General features: G+C 34.1%; 3 protein-coding genes across 4 annotated transcripts; 1 reads left to right on the plus strand and 2 right to left on the minus strand.

Moving 5' to 3' along the window:
- Positions 1-640: 640 nt before the first annotated feature.
- On the minus strand, positions 641-2,548 carry LOC140862038 (uncharacterized). The gene has a single exon (XM_073265044.1). It carries the CDS (start codon positions 2,546-2,548, stop codon positions 641-643), a length of 1,908 nt encoding a protein of 635 aa, XP_073121145.1.
- Positions 2,549-8,704: 6,156 nt separating this feature from the next.
- On the plus strand, positions 8,705-19,469 carry LOC140864424 (putative late blight resistance protein homolog R1B-16). Of its 2 annotated transcripts, none has more exons than XM_073268600.1 (2): positions 8,705-11,414; positions 19,293-19,469. In XM_073268600.1, the coding sequence occupies exons 1-2, from the start codon at positions 8,708-8,710 to the stop codon at positions 19,310-19,312; spliced, it is 2,727 nt and encodes a 908-aa protein (XP_073124701.1). In that variant the 5' UTR covers positions 8,705-8,707; the 3' UTR covers positions 19,313-19,469. The 2 variants fall into 2 exon arrangements, with proteins under 2 accessions (XP_073124701.1, XP_073124702.1); XM_073268601.1 differs by lacking the exon at positions 19,293-19,469 and having other exon boundaries at positions 8,705-10,551; positions 10,987-12,516.
- A 617-nt stretch (positions 19,470-20,086) lies between these two features.
- LOC140862039 (uncharacterized) lies at positions 20,087-20,947 on the minus strand. Its single transcript, XM_073265045.1, has one exon. It carries the CDS (start codon positions 20,945-20,947, stop codon positions 20,087-20,089), a length of 861 nt encoding a protein of 286 aa, XP_073121146.1.
- Between the last annotated feature and the right edge of the window lie 36 nt (positions 20,948-20,983).

Raw genomic sequence — 20,983 nt, forward strand, 5'->3', positions numbered from 1 at the left:
TAGTTTCCATACATCTTTTCAAAATCTTGGATAAGTGATCCAGGCAAACCTCAAATGAATTCCCATAAACAGTGAAGTCATCCATAAATACTTCAATGCAATTCTCAATATATTCAGAAAATATACTTAGCATGCACCTTTGAAACGTACCTGGGGCATTAAAAAGTCCGAATGGCATGCGTCTGTAGGCGAATGTTCCAAAAGGGCACGTGAAAGTTGTTTTCTCCTGATCTTCCTGAGCAATGACTATCTGGTAGTACCCTGAAAATCCATCAAGAAAACAAAAATAAGTTTTTCCAGCTAGCCTTTCCAATGTCTGATCAATAAAAGGTAAGGGAAAGTGATCTTTTCTGGTGGCTAAGTTAAGCCTTCGAAAATCAATGACCATTCTCCAGCCATTTTGTATCCTCGTTGGTACCAACTCATCATTTTGATTTCTTACCACCGTGATGCCTGTTTTCTTTGGAACAACATGGATCGGGCTCACCCATTTGCTATCCGAGATTGGATAGATTATGCCTTCATCTAAGAGCTTGATGATTTCTTTCATTACCACTTCCTTCATTCTCGGATTCAGTTTTCTTTGGAACTCTCTTACCGGTTTGGCATCATCCTCCAAAAGAATTTTATGCATGCAAATTTACGGACTTATGCCTTTGATATCAGCTAAAGTCCACCCGATTGCAGTTTTGTGCTCCTTGAGTATTGTGACCAATCTCCTTTCCTGATCTTCAGTCAATTTCTTTGAGATGATCACCGGTAAAGTCTCTTCATCACCCAAATATATATATTTCAATTGATTTGGCAAACTCTTCAACTCTAGTTTGGGTGCCTGCAAAACGTAAGGTAGCAATTTTTTATGAGATAATGAAATTTCAACCTTTGAATTTGTTACCCTCGTTTGATCAATTTCTGGTTCTGAAATCTCATAAGCCTCAGCTAAGTCTCCTTCCACCTCCAACTGTGCATACATTTGAAAATTTTCAGTCTCACATTCTTCCTCAAAAACTTCCTGCACAATTGAATCAACAACATCAATAGAGCATATAGAATGATTTTCACTTGGGTACTTCATAGCATCAAAAATATTAAATTTTACAATCTCTCCATCAAATTCGACGGAGAGGGTACCATCATCGACGTCAATCTTAGTCCTAGCTGTCTTCATGAATGGCCTTCCCAACAGAATTGGAGGTGAATTCGACATGGAATCATCTTCCATTCGCAAGATATAGAAATCTGCGGGAAATATCAATTCTTTAACCTGCACCAAGACATCTTCAACAACCCCTTCCGGGTAAGCATTAGAACGATCAGCTAGTTGAATTACCACTCTAGTTTCTTTCAAAGGACCCAGATTTAGAGCACAATAAATTGAATATGGCATGACATTTATGGATGCACCTAAATCTAACATGGCACGCTCAATCTTCAAATTCCCAATAACACAAGGCATAGTAAACATACCTGGATCTTTGCACTTACTTGGTAATGACTTCTTTATCACAGCCGATACATTTTCTCCCACACTCACTTTCTCATCACCTTTCAGTCTCCTCTTGTTAGTGCACAAATCCTTCAAAAATTTCGCATACCTTGGAATTTGCTTAATTGCATCAATCAAGGGTATGTTAATTTCCACTTTTCTGAACGTCTCCAACACTTCATTCTCATAGTCAGTCTTCTTGGATTTTTCCAACCTAGAAGGAAAAGGAGGAACAACCTCCTTAGATATATCAGATGAAGGGAATGTGGTTTTTACCTTTGTTTGCTCCTCGGATGTGTTTTCAGTCTCCTTGTCCATGTCCTTTCCTTCACTATTCTTCATAGGGGAGGTAGACTCAATTTTGACCTTCTTTCCACTTCTCAACACCATTGCACTTGAATTTTCTCTTGGATTTACTACCGTTTGTGATGGTAATTTTCCAGAATTTTGAGTCTCCAAATTGCTGACAGCAGTAGCTAACTGGGTTATCTGATTTCCTAAATTCTGAATGCTGACCCTCGTTCCCTGTTGGAATTTTTGAGTGTTAGTTGCAAGGGCTTTAACAATTTCATCTAGAGACATACCGGAGTCAGAGGATTGTGCAGGTGCTGGTTGTTTGTTGTAGTTCTGTTGTGGAAATCCTTGTTGTCCTCCTTGGTTCTTGTAGCTGAAATTCGGGTGATCTCTCCATCCCGGATTGTAGGTATTGGAATATGGGTCATATCGACGTTGTGGTTGTCCAGGAAAACCGCCAATTGAATTTGCTTGTTGTGTTGGATCTTCTTGTAATGTTGGACACATATCCGTCGGATGTCCAACAATCGAACATATCGCACAAGATTTGACCTGTTGTGCTTGTCCTACAACCAGTTTTTCCAAAAGAGATGTTAAAGAATCTAATTTTTGATCAATGGGACTAACACTTACCTCTTTAACTTGTCGTGGAGCGTTGTCTTCTCTTGTTCCGAACTGTTGAGCATTAGCTGCCATGTTGGCAATCAGATCACTTGCTTCTTGAGGTGTTTTGTTCACTAATGCTCCTCCACTCGCAGCATCCACCATGTTCCTATCAAAAACTGAGAGTCCCTCATAAAAATACTGAATTAAAAGCTGTTCAGAAATTTGATGTTGCGGACAGCTCGCACACAGTTTCTTGAATCTCTCCCAATATTCATACAAAGTCTCTCCCTGTAACTATCTGATCCCACAAATGTCCTTCCTAATGTTTGCTGCTCTCGAAGCTAGGAAGAACTTTTCCAGAAATTTCTGCTTCATTCCATTCCAAGTTGTTATTGTTCCAGATGGCAAATAATAGAGCCAGTCCTTGGCCTTGTCAGCTAGAGAGAATGGAAAAGCTCGCAGTGAAATTTGTTCTTTTGTGATCCCTTGAGGTTTCATGGCAGTGCAAACAATATGGAACTCCTTTAAATGCTTATGCGGGTCTTCACCTGCAAGACCACGAAAAGTTGGCAATAAATGAATCAAACGAGACTTTAATTCAAAGTTGGCTTCTGTAGTAGGAAATTGAATGCATAATGGCTGTTGAGTAACATTAGGATTAGCCAACTCCCTGAGGGTTCTCTGCGCTGGTTCTGCCATTGTTTCTTCGTGCTCACTTTCTTCAGTTTCAAACTCGGGGTCAGATTCCCTTTCAGATTCGCTCGAGTTCAATTCCGCGTTCAAACTAGAAGATGGAATTGATGCTTGGTTACGTCGTAGCTTCGCCTCTTTCCTCAACCTCTTAGTTGTCTTCTCGATTTCTGGTATATATTCTAATTCACCTGTACGAGAAGAACGAGGCATAAAAAATAATTAAATAACAAGAACTCGAAAGAAATAATTATAAACACCGTTCCCCGGCAGCGGCGCCAAAATTTGGTATGCCTGTCGCAAGCCAACAAACTAAAAATTCCTACTCCCTTACAAAACGAGTATAGTAGTGAGCAGGGTCGAATCCACAAGGAACGGGTATTTATTTCTTTCGAGGAATAACAACGAAAAAGGGGGATTTTTGGTTTGCAGTAATAAAATAAAATTTAATACTAATGCAAAAATTAAGTAAATGAAATGAACAAATAATTAAAAGAGAAAATTTAATATATTACCAAACTCTGATTCAAAGAATTTCCGTATTTCAATTATATCACTGGTCATCGGCTAATAAATAATTTATTCATGCAATTCTAGCAATTAACCTTAAAATCATAGGGATAGCCACTAAGATTTTTGTGTTCTCCTATTTTAATTGACCAAACCCAGCATCCAGTCAAAACTTATCAATAACCAACTGGGCACGATAGCATTCCATATTGATTAAAAATAGCTTTTCGATTTGTGAAAACAGTTAATCATAAAATCTAACAATCGAGATAGCTGCAACTGTTAAATCTAGTTTCATTGATTTATTTAGATCAAACATGCTATGATAGCACAACACATCTAATCTATCGCTACTCAAGTACCAATCATTCATGACAATTACGGATCACTGAATTCATGGATAGCATTCAAAAGACGTAAAATCAATTAATTTGTCAGATTAATCGACCTACAACTTTCATGAAATAAATCATAAATCAACAAATACTAGAAATAAGCAAGAACATCAATTCAAACTCAAAACCTCGTAGTGATAAATTGAAATAAAAGAAAATATTCCTTGAATCAGAACTAAAAACTTAGCCAAGCATAGTTGGCTTCATAATTCCCTAGAAAAATAAAATATTAAACCTAGAAATTATGAAGAAGAAAAGAAGAATATTTTCTCTGCCTGTAGCCGTGCAAAAACGTGCAGAACGCAGGAACAGAAATCTGTCTCCCAAAAAAAACTAAACTAACGTCTAAAACTTGGAAAAAAAGGAAAAAAGATAAAGTCTAAAATTAAAAACAAAAAGATAAAGCCTAACTAAAAGATAATGTGGAGATATTGTTTTGAATAAAAAATCTCCAACTATCTTTATTTATCTAGAAGAAAATCTTTAATTCAGAAGTCTTCCATAAATTAAATACCATATTTAGAATTCCTAAAATATGGTATTTTCTTCTCAAATTCTGAAATCTTAAATCTCCCACCAGACATTAAAAACGTAGTAACACAGCGCGCCCACGCCTTGCTCCAGATCCTCTTCTAGTTTGCTCAATTCCTCAAGATTTTTCTTGGCAACTCCAAATGTGATAGAATTCAACTCTTTTAGCCCAAATTTTGTCTAAGATCATCAAAATTCCTCCAACTACAAAACACAACAAAAATACACCAATTAACATATGCAAAAGATAAAAACCCGAGAAATATGACACTAAAAAATATAAATATTATGAACCTATCAACACTTTGTACGAGCATGTGAGGAAAATGAACATATTGAAATCTGTGATAAACTCGTCCTAAAAAATTGGAAGTCAATTTAGAAAATGAACATGAATAGATTTGGTATTGGTTTCATTCCTGAAAAAATCAAGGTTGAAACTGTTAAAAGTCCTGATCGGACTAATACAAATCAATCAAATTCTATGAGAGAAAAACAAAATCAATATCACAATCAACGTTCGATTCAGAAGAGATATCGACAATTCAACAATTTGGGACATAGAAAACAACACTTTGTATCACAAGCACATAATTATTCACAACCTAGGGCACAAAATTCAGCACACACCTATAGGAACACTGAAACTGGTAAACTGGTCAAAGTAATCCAGATTTGGGTTTCTAAAGAATTAATCCCTCGTGGAACCAAATAGATATGGGTACCAAAATCATTCAAGTCTGTGACTGTAGGTAACAGGTGTTGAAGAAAGTATGGATGAATCGTGGTATCTAGACAGCGGGTGCTCAAGACATATGACTGGAAATGCTAAACTGATGTCTGAACTCATTAAAAGCAATGGACCTACAATTATCTTTGTTGATAACTCATAGGGTAGAACCGTGGATAAGGGTAAGATTATCCACGGTAACATAATCATCAAGGATGTCTTATTAGTTGAGAACTTGAAATATAACTTGATAAGTATCAGTTAACTTGTGATTACGAGCATATGGTTGAATTTCAAAAAACTCATGCCTTGTTAAAAATATTTCTGGTGATATTATCCTAACAGAAAACAGGTGTGGAAACATATATAAAGTATGTTGGAATGATCAGTCTAGCAAACCAATTTGCCTCGTAGCTTCAAATTCTAAGCGCAACTGGATATGGCACAAGAGATTGAATCACCTTAACTTCAAGGCTATTTCCAGACTGAGTAAGCTTGAGCTAGTATCATGACTGCCTAAAATCGAATTTTCAAAGGACAGAGTTTGTTCAGCTTGTCAGTTTGGGAAGAAAGTTAGGTCATCTTTTAAAAACAAGGGTTATAACTCGTCCACTCGATGTTTGGAACTGTTACATATGGACTTGTTTGGTCCTATACCAGTGACAACTTTAGGGGGAATGAGATATACTCTTGTTATTATTGATGACTACTCTCGATTCACCTGGGTCATTTTCTTAAAATCAAAAGACCAAATTGCTCCTCAACTGATCAAGATTTTCAAAATACTTTTTAATGAAAAATCTAATATTGACAGAATCAAAAGTGACAGGGGAACTCAATTCGTCAATCAGACGTTGTCTTCATTTTTAGAGCATTATGGAATCAAACATGAGTTTTCAGCAGCTAGAACACCACAGAAAAATGGTATTACATAAAGGAGAAATTGTACTCTAAAAGAAGCTGCGAGAACCATGTTAGCTGATTCCAAGGTGTCTCAAAAATTTTGGGCAGAAGCTGTGAACACTGCTTGCTATACTCAGAACAGATCGATGATATGTAAGAAATTTTTGGAAACACCATATGAGATGGAATGGTAAATAGCCTAATGTGTCATACTTCAAAATATTCGGATGTAAATGTTACATTTACAACAATGGTAAAAATCATATGACTGCATTTGATGCAAAGTCAGATGAGGATCTATTTCAGGAAATACAGTTGGAAGATGACAGTGAAGATGACTCATCTATGGTAATAAGATATCTTCAAACTCCAGAACCTGAACTGATAGATCCAGCAATTGCAAGTAACCAAACTGAACAAACAGTTGAAGATCAGCAAACTCAACCAACTGAAAAAAAATGAAGGACATCAACAAGAAAATTTGAGAGATCATTCTTACGTTGAAAACACAATGAATGATCGGGAAAACATAAATGATCAAGATCAAAGAGGACCATAGGATCCTGAAAGTGAAATTAGACCCAATCTCAAATGGTCAAAGAAGCATCCACCAAATCTGGTGATAGGAAATCCAACATCACCTCTGAGAACAAGAGGACAAATGATCAAAGAATTTCTTCATACAACATTTATATCACAAACAAAGCCAAAGAAAATTGATGATGCATTAAGCCATTAACCGACAGTTGATGGATAGAAGCAATGCAAGAATAATTGCCCCTTATAAATAATATTATTTATATTTTATTTATTGTTACGAGGACAAAATGATAATTTTGTATTTTTATATAAAATTCAATCAATCAAATCAAATAAACTATAATCTATCAATAAAATCAAATAATATATTCACTATCATTTCTTATTTATTTATTTATTTATTACATTACATTAATTATCTATATATTTTTTATCCTATCACTCAAACCAAACGGAGTCGCATAGAATAATATCATATAATTTGTAATAACAAAAAATATATCTTTATAAAATCATAAAAAAATTCATGCTAATTTAATAAAAAAATATTAAAAACCTATTTTAGTCAACTTTTTTTTTTATTTAACTATAAGACTATAGCTATCATATCTAATAATTTTTTTTAATCTTTATCTGAACGTCGGAATTTTTAAATGATTATATCACATTTAATATTAAAAAAATATTATAAAAACTATTTTTAAAATTTCTATTTTGATATCATCTTTAGAAATTTGACAAAAATATAATTATTTAGGATCTCTACTCTTAAATATTAAACATAATTTATATGAAAATACTTTTAAAATATAAATATATTACGTTCATGTCATATATGATACTTGTATATTATATTATACATATAATGCGATTGTCTCAACTATTAGTAATTATAATCAGAGTTGTCAAAACGAACTAGCAGACAGGATCGGCCCACCAATAAGCGAGGCAAACCGTTTTTTTAGGCAGGTTGAGAAAATACCAACACAATCCACCAATTTTAGGTGATGGGACGGATACATTTGATCTTAACATATTAATTAATTTTTTATCTGATTATTTAACGTATTATCTTTTATAAATATGTGTTTTATTACACTTACTTATTTGATTCATATCATTTTGCACATTAAATTTACAACAAAAAAAAAAACAATATGATACAAAATTAACTATCTATAATATATAATTCTGAAAAACAAATAGAAAAGAAAAAAATTGAATTTAATAACATTTTAATGGTTTTATTTTAACATTGTACGAAAATATTTCGTAATCATGTTTCCAATCGATAGTCACCCGTGATGCGGCATGCGACCTACGTCCACTTTTCTAGTTAATTTAAATACGCTAGTACTCAAATGAACTATTGAAATCAGAACAAAGTGATAAAAAATCAGAACATAACCTATTTAAATTTGGATCATGCTATATGTACAAATGAAATTATATGTTGTGTTACAAAGTACATTTGAAATTATAAAATTATCCTAAATGTAATTTTGAAAGATTTTTTCCAAATAAAATTTAGGAATAATTTTGTAATTTCAAATGCATTTTGTAACCCAATTTATAACCCTCATTGTACATATAGCAGTTTCCTTTAAGTTTTCGCTAACTCGTCTAATTACATACAAGAATCGGAATGATCAGATCAAAATAATCCAATCTTCCTCATCTATTTGATTTCAAGAAAATATTACTAAAATAACATAATAAAGGATTATCTCTCCCTTATAAAAAATTTTCACTTTAGACACCATTTTTTTCATTTGTTAAAATTGTCCTCATTTGATATAAATATTACACTTTATTTTTATTTATTTATTTTTAAATTTTGATATTTCAAATTTTATTTTTTTCTTAAAGATAAATTGATAAATAAATTTTAAATTTATTTTTATATTATTTTATAAATAAAAAAAAATAAAACATTATATATAACATACAATATTAAATATATTATATGATTTTATAAATACAATCAGCTCAGTTCAGTGTCTCCACACTAATCATATCCTGATGCTGTGTTCTCTGAAACCAAATTCACTACTGAAACTTGAAGCTTCAATTATGGCGGCGGCGTATGCAGCTCTTATGTCTCTTCTGAATACTTCAGAGCTCATCTTGCACCCTTCCCAGCACTGGCTACGTATAAACATAATACAGATCGAGTCCCTGCTACAAAAGGTCCGTCTCCTTCAAGAATTTCTCGAAGATTATTCACACAGAGACCACCAAGAAATGGCTGGAGTGGAGAGTCAAATTGCTGATATGGCTTATGAAGCAGAGGATGTCATTGAGTGCTACGTATTGGCTCAAATTCCAGCGCGATCTACGGGTAGCGAGGTGAAGTACTCGACCGCCTTCTCCCAATGTATCCATAAAGTGATAGAAGAGATGGAGGATCTGATCAAGAACAAGCTGATGAGGATAAAAGAGAGTATTGGGAAGTTTGAGGAAGATCCGACTTTCATAGATTTTTCGCCTGCTGTGTCGTCAAGATCAGCTCCCAGTGAGCAAAATACTATGGTGGGTTCTGATGAGAAGTTGGAGGAAATATTGGATATACTCACTGGACAACAATCAAATCGTCAAATCGTAGCAATTGTTGGAATGGGAGGAATAGGTAAGACCACTCTAGCTAAAAATGTCTACGAACATCCATATATTAAGAATCACTTTCATATTTGTGCTTGGGCTACAATCTCTCAAAAATATAGTGCACGAAATATTATTTATGAAATGCTATCAGAATTTGGACAGAGTAGATCAGAGAGTCATTTAAGTGATGATCATGAGTTGGGCCTAGCCAAGTGTGATACTGGTGAAGAACAATTGGGTGAACAATTGTACAAAAGCTTATATGGTAGAAGATATTTGATCGTGCTGGACGATTTATGGAGCATTGAGGCTTGGGATGAGATAAAACGATTCTTTCCAGATCATTGCAACAACGGATGTCGAATCATGATAACGACGAGGGAAAAGAAGGTCGCAGCGCAATTGAGCTCTTGTCGGCCTTTTGAAATGGATTTGTTAGATGACAACAGCAGTTGGGAATTGATGAGAGAAAAAGTTTTCGGACATCAACAAGGTTGTCGTCCTGAACTGGAAGAATTAGGGAAGACAATTGCGAAAAATTGCAATGGACTTCCTCTAGCAATTGTGGTGATTGGCGGACTCCTTGCCAAGTCTGATAAGACGATGAATTCATGGAAGCATGTCGCAGGAAATATGAAGTCAATCATAAATTCAGAGGACAACGAGAAATGCCAAAAGATATTATATTTGAGTTACAAAAACTTGCCTATTCATTTGAAACCATGCTTTCTCTACTTGGCTGTGGCTCGACAACCATATAATATTGATATCCCTACGCTCATCAAGGTATGGGTTTCTGAGGGATTTGTAAAACCGATAAGAGGTAAAAGTTTGGAAGAGGCAGCAGATGAATACATAACAGACCTTGTTGATAGAAACCTCTTTATCCTTCCTAGACGAGGGGTCCTTGGTAACTTACTACGTTGTGGTGTCCATGATCTCTTGATAGACCTATGCTGGAGGGAGATAGAAAAAATAGACCTGTTTCGTGTCATATTTGATCAGAACCCAAAATTCATGTTTCAACTCCGTATTCATCCATCTCCCTTGAAACCTGAATTGGGATCGGTACCCCGTGCCCTTGGTATATTGGGACCGGCATCACTAAGTGCGTCGGACAGCACGCTATTGTACGCTGTTCAATTACAATTGTTGAGGGTGTTGATAATGACTGATTCAATTCTACCTGATGAAAACTCGCAGCTAATGAACCTGCGGTTCTTGTCTTTCCATGGTCATTTGGATGGGAATTCGATTTTGAGGTTTTATTCTTTGATGTCTCTATTTTGGAATCTACAGACTCTGCATATTCACAATTCCTTACCCGAACCTTTATCTCTGCCACCGGAAATTTGGTGTTTGCCACACCTTAGGCATCTCCATATTGAAAGATGTGTTTTACCTGATCCTCCCGTTGATAAACATGATTCTCATATTTTGGAAAATCTGCAGACTCTCCTCGTGGTTGTATTTTTTAGGTGTAGTGAGGAGGTTTGTAGAAGACTTCCAAATCTGAAGGAATTACAAGTTATGTATGTTGATATACCCCAAGGAGTGGAGTGGCCCTTCTTCTGCCTTCACAATCTGGTCCACTTGCAGAAACTCCAATCACTGTCTTTCTGCACAAAAAGCCCCATTTCTTGGGAACACCTCAGCTTCCCACTCTCTCTCAAAGAGTTGGCTTTAATTGGATGCAGGTTACCTTGGGAAGATATGAGCATTGTGGGTTCATTGCCTAATCTTGAGCTACTTCAGCTCTGGTTCCACGCGTGTAAAGGGCAGACGTGGTGTCCGACACAAGGGCAATTTGTTAAATTGAAAGTGTTGGATATTGCGCAGACTGATTTGGTACATTGGAGAGCAGACAAGACACACTTCCCAGTCCTCGAGCACTTGGTTCTTCGATATTTAAATTTGGAGGAATTTCCTCAAAACTTTGGGGAACACCCAACACTTGCAAAAATTGAAGTGTTTGATTGTAGCGATTCCACCAAAGCTTGGGCAGAGCAAGTAGGTGAGGAACAAGAGAACTTTGGAAATGAAGTCTTTCGAGTCATAATACCTGAAAGAGAGGAAAACAAGACAACCATAATTACGAGCGTTGGCGGTTACACCTTATCACAAGGTATTTTCCCTTCCCTTCCCTTCTTAGTGCTAATTACTTTGACAACAAAATACGTAGATATAATAACATATTTAAATGAGTAATTTTTTTTTTTGAAACTATTTAAATGAGTATGTTACTTTGTTTATATATAAGTAACTTTAAAACATAGATAAATATATGATTGAAATATTTTGAGTATGTTTATTGTGCGACCGTTTTTTATATCCGTGAGATAGGTAGATCTGATCCTTATCTATTATGAAAAATAATAAGTTTTGCATATAAAAAGTAATATTTTCATGAGTAGATTGAATAAGAGATTTGTCTTAGAAAGTTAACATGTGAGAACATCTCATGTGAATTATTGTGTTAAAGAGAAAAATTATTTTAGGAAAACAATGAAAAATATTTATAGATAAAGTTATATAATGAAGCTATTATTGTAAGTTTAATTAAGAATTTACCATACCAATTAAGTAGAGAGCCTAAACTTTAATCAAGAGTAAATGTCTTGTCAGATGGGTCAAACTACCCATATTTATCAAAAAATAACATAGAACATAATATATTTTCATGGAAAACCCAAATAGGAGATCTGTTATACGAAATTAACTGTGAATTATTAAGTAGTAACTGTGACACCTGTGACACATGGTCTTAACCCGTAAGACCATCTCAAAAGAGTTTGAGTAACACTCATATGAGACAGTTTCATTCGTGAGACGGGTCAATCATACCCATATTTATAATAATAAGTAATACTTTTGACATAAAATATAATATTTTTAAATGGATAACCCATATAAGAGATTCGTCTCAAAAAAATGACCCATGAGTCCGTATCATAGGAGTTTTTATCAACGAGTTTTTGTGTGAATTAATAAGTAGTAACTGTGACACATGGTTCGTGACCATCTCACATCGATAATGATTTTTGTTGTATTTTTTCTGTTTTAGATGATTTTGTGGATTGTGACAAGAAAAAAATTGGAAAATAATTCGAACAAAAAGATAAAATTAAGTTTAAGATGTTGTGAAAAAGTAAAAATTTACGGTAAAAAGTAAAAACTCAAAAACTCAAAATTTATCAAATTCTACACTTTATAAAATTTTTCTCTCTTCACAATTGTGTTTTTCTACACAAATGGAGAGACCTATTTATAGATCTCAATTGGAGATTAGTCAAAAATTAATACATCATTAATTACATCATCACACACTAATTTTCAATATTTTACAACTCAATTTTCAACTTTCAACCTTCAACATTCAACAATAAATAATAATATATATTTATATATATTTTCAACACTCCCCCTTGTGATGATGATCATGATAGAATGACTATCTCCATTACGTGTTGTATACTGCCTCGTTAAAAACCTTACTAGGAAAAACCCATTGGGACAAAAACCATAGTAAGGAAAAAAGAGTGCAGCCACGTAAACTCCCCCTGATGTCAACATGAATTATTCTTCACATATTTCGTAGATTGCGCATCCCAATATTATAAATGTGTTTTCTGAATATCGCCGTGGGAAGTGCCTTTGTGAAGAGATCGGATGAGTTCTCACTTGATTGAATGTAACAGATATCAATATCTTTATTCTTCTCCAGCTCTTGAGTGTATGCAAAGAATTTAGGAGGAATATGTTTAGTTCTGTCACTTTTGATGTATCCTTCTTTCATTTGGGCAACACATGCGGCATTATCTTCATAAAGTGTGATTGGATTCTTGTCCACTGATAATCCGCAAGAAGTTTGGATATGCCGAGTCATTGATTTAAGCCAGACACATTCACGGCTTGCTTCGTGTAGTGCAATAATCTCGGCATGATTTGATGAAGTTGTAACAAGTGTTTGTTTCTGTGATCGCCAAGAGATTGCAGTGCCTCCACGAGTAAATACATATCCGGTTTGGGAACGTGCCTTATGTGGATCAGATAAGTATCCAGCATCAGTATAACCAATTATTCTCTGATTTGTATCTTTTGGATACAAAAGTCCCAAATCCGTCGTTCCTCGTAAATAACGGAATATATGTTTAATTCCGTTCCAGTGCCTCTTCGTTGGACATGAACTGAATCTTGCCAATAAATTCACTGCAAAAGATATGTCTGGTCTAGTGCAATTTGCAAGATACATAAGGGCACCAATGGCACTTAGATATGGTACTTCAGGACCAAGAACAACTTCATCATCTTCACATGGACGAAATGGATTCTTTTCTATATTCAATGATCTGACAACCATTGGAGTACTTAAAGGATTTGATTGATCCATATTGAAATGTTTAAGGACCTTCTCTGTATAATTAGACTGGTGAACAAAAATTCCACATTCTTTTTGTTCAATTTGTAAACCAAGACAATACTTGGTTTTTCCAAGGTCTTTCATTTCAAATTCTTCCTTCAAGTATAACATCACTTCTTGAATTTCTTTATTCGTTCCAATGATGTTTAAATCATCAACATATACAGCAATAATCACGCATCCCGATGTTGTTTTCTTGATGAAAACACAAGGGCATATTGGATCATTTACATATCCCTTTTTCATCAAGTGTTCACTTAGCCGATTATACCACATTCGGCCGGATTGCTTTAACCCATACAATGATCTTTGTAATTTCACAGAATAAAATTCTCTGGGTTCTGAACTTTGTGCTTCTAGCATCTTAAATCCTTCAGGGATTTTCATGTATATATCACTATCAAGTGATCCGTATAAATAAGCTGTAACAACATCCATTAGACGCATGTCCAAGTTTTCAGACACTGCTAAACTGATCAAATACCGAAACGTAATTGCATCCATAACAGGAGAATATGTTTCTTCATAATCAATTCCAGGTCTTTGAGAAAAACCTTGTGCAACAAGTCGAGCTTTATATCTCACTATTTCATTTTTCTCATTTCTCTTTCGAATAAAAACCCATTTGTACCCAACAGGTTTAACACCTTTAGGTGTAAGGACTATAGGTCCAAAAACACTACGTTTATTTAGCGAATTTAATTCAACCTGGATGGCATCTTTCCATTTTGACCAATCCTTTCGAGTTTTGCATTCACCAAAAGATTTTGGTTCATTATCTTCATTTACGATGTCACATGCCACATTGTACGAAAATATCTCATCAATATCTTGTACATTCTTTCGGTTCCATATTTTTCCAGTATTAATATAATTGATAGAGATTTCATGATTCTCGTCAGTTTGTGGTTCTGACAGAATATTTTCATCATCGTGTGTTTCTTCTGGAACACCATTTTCTATTTTCTGATCATCATTTTTCTCTATGTATTTTCTTTTCCGAGGATTTTTATCCTTTGAACCGACTGGCCTTCCACGCTTCAGGCATTTTATGACATCATGAATGTCTTCATTTTGTTTCTTTGGAATTTCAACTCGAGCAGGGGCATTTACAGCAGGTATATATGATTTTGTTACCCCTTTTGTGTCTGCAAATGCATCTGGCATTTGATTTGCTATTCTTTGCAAATGCACAATTTGTTGTACATCTTTATCACATTGTTTAGTTCTAGGATCCAAATGTAATAATGATGGTACATACCATGTGATTTCTTTTTCGATGTGTTTCTTTTCTCCCCCTAACATTGGGAAGTTATTTTCATCAAAATGACAATCAGCAAACCGTGCTGTAAACACATCGCCTGTCTGAGCCTCAAGATATCTAATGATTGATGGACTATCATAGCCGATATAAATACCATTCTTTCTTTGAGGTCCCATTTTTGTTCTTTGAGGTGGTGCAATAGGCACATACACCATACATCCAAAAATTCTCAAATGAGAAATATCTGGTTCTTTGCCAAATACAAGCTGCAATGGGGAGTGTTTATGATATGCACTTGGCCTGATGCGAATCAATGCAGCAGCATGTAAAATTGCATGTCCCCATATAGAAATAGGGAGTTTCGTTCTCATAATCATTGGTCTAGCAATCAATTGTAGACGTTTAATCAATGATTCAGCTAATCCATTTTGTGTATGAACATGAGCTACAGGATATTCAACAGTAATTCCCATCGACATAAAATAGTCGTTAAAAGTCTGGGAAGTAAATTCTCCAGCATTATCAAGTCTTATTTTCTTGATCGTATATTCGGGAAATTGATTCCGCAATTTTATTATTTGAGCCATCAATTTTGCAAATGCCACATTCCGAGTGGACAATAAACATACATGTGACCATCTGCTAGAGGCATCGATCAATACCATAAAGTATCGAAATGGTCCACATGGTGGATGAATTGGCCCACAAATATCACCTTGAATACGTTCAAGAAATATGGGTGATTCCTTTTGGATTTTAGCTGGTGATGGTCTTATAATAAGTTTCCCCAGAGAACATGCTTTACACTGAAACTTATTATTCTGAAAGATCTTCTGGTCTTTCAGTGGATGACCACTTGTATTTTCTATAATCCTTCGCATCATTATTGAACCAGGATGTCCCAATCGATCATGCCAATTTGTTAGTATTGAAGAATTTCCAATAACCATATTTGATTCGATTGAACTTATATGTGTATAATGCAATCCAGTAGGGAGCATTGATAATTTCTCAATTACATATTTCTTTCCTGATTTATATGTAGTAAGACACATATATTTCTCATTTCCTTCGGTTATTGTTTCCGTATCATAACCATGAGAATATATATCATTAAAACTCAACAAATTTCTTTGTGATCGTGGTGAATATAAAGCACTATTTATAAAAAATTTTGTACCATTAGGTAACAAAAATTGTGCTTTGCCACATCCTTCAATCAAGTCTACAGGACCTGATATTGTATTCACCATTGTTTTTGTTGGTTTTAATTCCAAGAAATATTTTTCATTTCTGAGGATAGTGTGCGTTGTACCACTATCTGGTATGCAAACTTCCAGTGCATTATTTCCATCTTTGATCATAGCATTTTCCATAATGATCTTCAAAAACAATATGCAATAAAATCAATTAAGAAAGATACATGCAAATTATAATATGTTACAATTTAATTGCAGAATAAAACAATACATGCAAAATATAATATGTTTTACAATATAAAAATTACATTGTTACATTCTTTTCCCACCAATACATTTAATCAATATCTTCGAAATCATTCAAAAAGTAGGCAGCATCTAAATTCATTGAACCACTTGCATGGTCAATGTTTTCAGTAAAATTGGTCTCTTTTTCTTTCCCCTTTATTGAATCTTTATAGAGCTTACACAGATGCTCAGGGGCTCGACAAGTTCTTGACCAATGTCCTGGAGTGCCACATCTATAACAAACACTCTCAGTTCTTTTTGGATGATTTTCATTTTCACCCGTATTATCATGCTGCCTCTTTTGTGGGTGGTTCGTGACGTTCCTTTGAGATGAGTTATTGAAATAACTATCTCTTTTATTTTCAAATCCACGTCCTTGACCACGACCGCGATCATTTCTACGCCCACGTCCACGCCCACGTCCTCGTCCACGACCTCGACCAAAATCTTTTCTATATCTTTTATTTTGGTTTTCATTTTTACTTACGACATTTGCTTCAGGAAATGCCGTTGAACCAGTAGGTCTGGACTGATGATTTCTCATGAGCAATTCATTATTCTTTTCCGCCACGAGTAAACATGCGATGAGTTCTGAGTATCTTGAAAATCCACGCACTCTATATTGCTGTTGTAGAGTTATATTTGATGCGTGAAATGTGGAAAATGTCTTTTCAAGCATTTCCATCTCAGTAATATTATGCCCACAAAATTTCAGCTGTGAGACAATTCGATACATCGCAGAATTATAATCACTCACCTTTTTAAAATCTTGGAATCTTAAAGTATTCCATTCATCTCGTGCGGTCGGAAGTATAACTTCCCGTATATGCTCAAAACGTTCTTTTAACCCTTTCCACAAAATCATTGGGTCTTTTTCGGTCAAATATTCACATTTCAACCCCTCATCAAGATGTCTGCGTAAAAATATCATCGCTTTTGCTTTATCTTGTGAGGATGATATGTTATTTTCTTTGATAGTTTCGTTAAGACCCAATGACTCGAGATGCATTTCTACATCGAGGGTCCATGACATATAATTCTTTCCGGTTATATCAAGTGCAATGAATTCGAGTTTCGCCAAGTTCGACATGGTGGTATTGTTGAATATTTTTGACTTCTTCTTGTATTTTGGAGCGTCGGAAAATATAGAGAACCTTCGAGCGATCGTGCTGATAACGTGTTGTGAAAAAGTAAAAATTTACGGTAAAAAGTAAAAACTCAAAAACTCAAAATTTATCAAATTCTACACTTTATAAAATTTTTCTCTCTTCACAATTGTGTTTTTCTACACAAATGGAGAGACCTATTTATAGATCTCAATTGGAGATTAGTCAAAAATTAATACATCATTAATTACATCATCACACACTAATTTTCAATATTTTACAACTCAATTTTCAACTTTCAACCTTCAACATTCAACAATAAATAATAATATATATTTATATATATTTTCAACATAAGAAAAATTGTTATATTAGGTATTAGGTGCTCTTCTATATATATATATATATAGACTGGCATCACATATCTCACACGTTAATGCCTATTATGTATAATATAATTATAAAATTAGTCACGATATTATGATATCAACACTGTGTTTTATTTCAAAAATATATTTGATAAGAATATAAATATTTATACAAAATTTTGTAATTACTAGTCTTTTTAATTGTGAATTTCTTTTCATTTTTTTTTGGTAATTATTATCATGATACATATGAGTTCTTCTAATCCTGATAATAAAGCAATAAATATGTGAATTGTTTTCATTGCCAATGTTTGATACATTTTTGTGTAATTATTATCCTTGATACTTAGGCTCCATTTGAATAAATACTTATAATTTTTTTTATAATTTTAAAAAAAAATCATTTATAAAATGTTTTAAAATTTGTTTTAAGAACAAGTATGTGCTTGGGTAATATATTCAATAAAAACAGTTTTAGAGCTAAAAATAATATATTAACAGTCAAATTTGGTTACTAAAGAAACTATAAGATGCAATTAATATTTGGTTACTTAGAAATTTGAAAATCTAAAACATGTATTAAAACTTCCAAACTATATATAATAGATTTGAATCATTTGATAGGATACATCAAATGGTGGAGTAACAGTACTCAAATTGTAATTCTACAAATAAGTAGCAATTGTATATTTAAATAACCAAAGAGACTATAAGATGCAATTAAAAAATAACTAAAGAAAATCATATTGTAACAAATCTGGTGAATAAAGCAAGCGTCTCTGATATAAATAAATTTTTGGCGAAGCCTTCTTTCATAATCTCAAACTTGCCCTTCATACATGTTAGATTGAATACATTAATTTTTTTAAAAAAAATTAACTTCAAAAATAGTTTTAAGGACAAAATATACAAAATACATAATATTCATATGATTATGTTACATACAAACATGGCGAATCATACCACTCCTTAATGAGCCTCTCTTTTTTGTCCGATTGCCGAGACGATTTAACAATATGATGCCAGATAATGTAATAAATTGTGTTAAAATTTTTTAGTTACAAAATAAATTTGTAGGAGAAATCCATGGCCATTGATCTTCTAAAGCCCAGGAAAAAAAAAAGTGATTTTTTCTTTGCAATAAATGGTGAACTTTATGTGGTCACGTGTGGCTATGTGATATATATGTATAAAACTGTAAGTCTGTAATGTGTTTTAATCACAAACTATTTGTTCTGGAACTTTTTCCAAATTAAATTACAAAGTATATGTTATTTGTTTATTTTCTTGTTGCTTAATTCAGATTGTTGATTTTTTTAGAGTCATTGCGCTCATGATTTCAGTAACATCATGTGCAGGCCTTATGATCTACGATTGAGCTCGAGCTTAATTTGTTGTATATATTTTTTTCTATTTCAGTAAGATCATCATTTTAGTGATGTTTTGTGGTTGTAAGATATACAAAGATATTCTAAAATCATGTTATACTTCAAAAACAAAAGTACCTGTTATATTGATCAGTGAAATTTTCACAATTGGGCATGACATCAAGTCTCATGTTTTACCTAACTCCATGAAATTGCAAGTGCCAAATATATAATGTGAAGTTATCTATTAATATAGAGCACAGACCGTGCATGCATGGTCGTTTTCTACTTTTCTATAATATATCAAAATAAGTTTTTGCTAGTAAAACTCAAATTTGAGTCAATACACACTGCATGTCTGCATTGATAAAACTCAAATCTTATTTCCGTCACATTTTTTCCAATTATAATGAAATCGACTTCTTTCCTTTTTTTTTTTGAAAGGTAAGACTTGTAATTTTATTCAACATCAGAAATATCTGCATTTACAAGATTTACCATCCAAAACGCAAAATTCTCAGTTTTTCAATATACCGGAAAACTAGAATAAAAAACAAAGTGAGCAATGGAATGAGCCACCACATTAGCTTGTCTTCGACTATGAAATAATTGAGCATTGTTGCACATACATAGAAGACAACAGACAGATTGTGCAATAGCGCCAACGTAGCTAAAATCCTCATCCTGACCAGCGACTGCTTGCACTGCCAAGAGAGAATCAGTTGAAATTTGGTGAATATGAATACCCTTACCAACAACAATTTGTAAATCCTCATAAATAGCCATCAACTCTGCATGAACAACTGATGGAGGTTGAGGCCCTTTTTTTCCAAATGCAATAACCAGCCTTCCCGAACAGCTCCCCCGATCGCAAATAAATTTGAATCTACATGATATGCTACATCCAAATCCATCCGCAATTGTCCCCTCGGAGGAGCCATCCATTTATGCGGAGCTAAACTTGTGATTTTGGTTGATGGAGAAAGAAGAGAAAGGCTGGCCATCTGAAATTCACGGATCATCACGGCACTCCCATCCAATGAGTTTACATCAAATCCTGAAGAGCTTCCATGCACAATTTTTAGTCTTTGATTCCAAACAGCCCATGTTCTCGATACAAATAATTCAAAATCTCTTCTGTCCAATTCTTGTTTCATCCATAGTATCACTTCCAAAGTACCAAGATGGCGGACATGCTTAAGCAAAGGCCAGAATTTGGTTTTCTTCCAGCAAATTTTAACTACTGGACACCAGAAAAGAGCATGAAAAGTGGATTCATTCCAACCTTTACATAACGAACAGAAGTCCTCCGTAGGAACATGATTGACTCTCAAGTTTGCTGCCGTCGGAATAATATCATGCATAACTCTCCACCAAAAGATCCTAAGTTTGGGAGGGATTGACAAATTCCACATATACTTCCACCATTTACTTGAATGAACTTCTGAGCTATGTGATGGAGTATCATAACATCCTATTTCCACACGATATCCATTCCGAACCGAATATTTACCTTTAGGATCAAAAGACCAGAATCTAGTATCCTTTTCTTGTACCGAATTGATGGGAATGGCTAGAATTTTTTCCTCAAAGTGCGGATCAAAAAGTGAGTGAATAAGGTTAGAATTCCATCTACCATGCTGCATTAACAAGCTTACTGTTCCGAAGCTCCCTTGGCCAAG

Source organism: Henckelia pumila, chromosome 4 (assembly GCF_033568475.1).
Source record: "Henckelia pumila isolate YLH828 chromosome 4, ASM3356847v2, whole genome shotgun sequence".
In the NCBI taxonomy this organism is placed as follows: domain Eukaryota; kingdom Viridiplantae; phylum Streptophyta; class Magnoliopsida; order Lamiales; family Gesneriaceae; genus Henckelia; species Henckelia pumila.

Excerpts from the sequence above, each read along its gene's own strand:
- LOC140862038 (XM_073265044.1), bottom strand. The coding sequence starts at position 2,548 with ATGGTGGATGCTGCGAGTGGAGGAGCATTAGTGAACAAAACACCTCAA.
- LOC140864424 (XM_073268600.1), top strand. The coding sequence starts at position 8,708 with ATGCTGTGTTCTCTGAAACCAAATTCACTACTGAAACTTGAAGCTTCA. Across the intron at positions 11,415-19,292 it reads CGGTTACACCTTATCACAAG|GCCTTATGATCTACGATTGA; the intron begins GTATTTTCCCTT and ends CATCATGTGCAG.
- LOC140862039 (XM_073265045.1), bottom strand. The coding sequence starts at position 20,947 with ATGCAGCATGGTAGATGGAATTCTAACCTTATTCACTCACTTTTTGAT.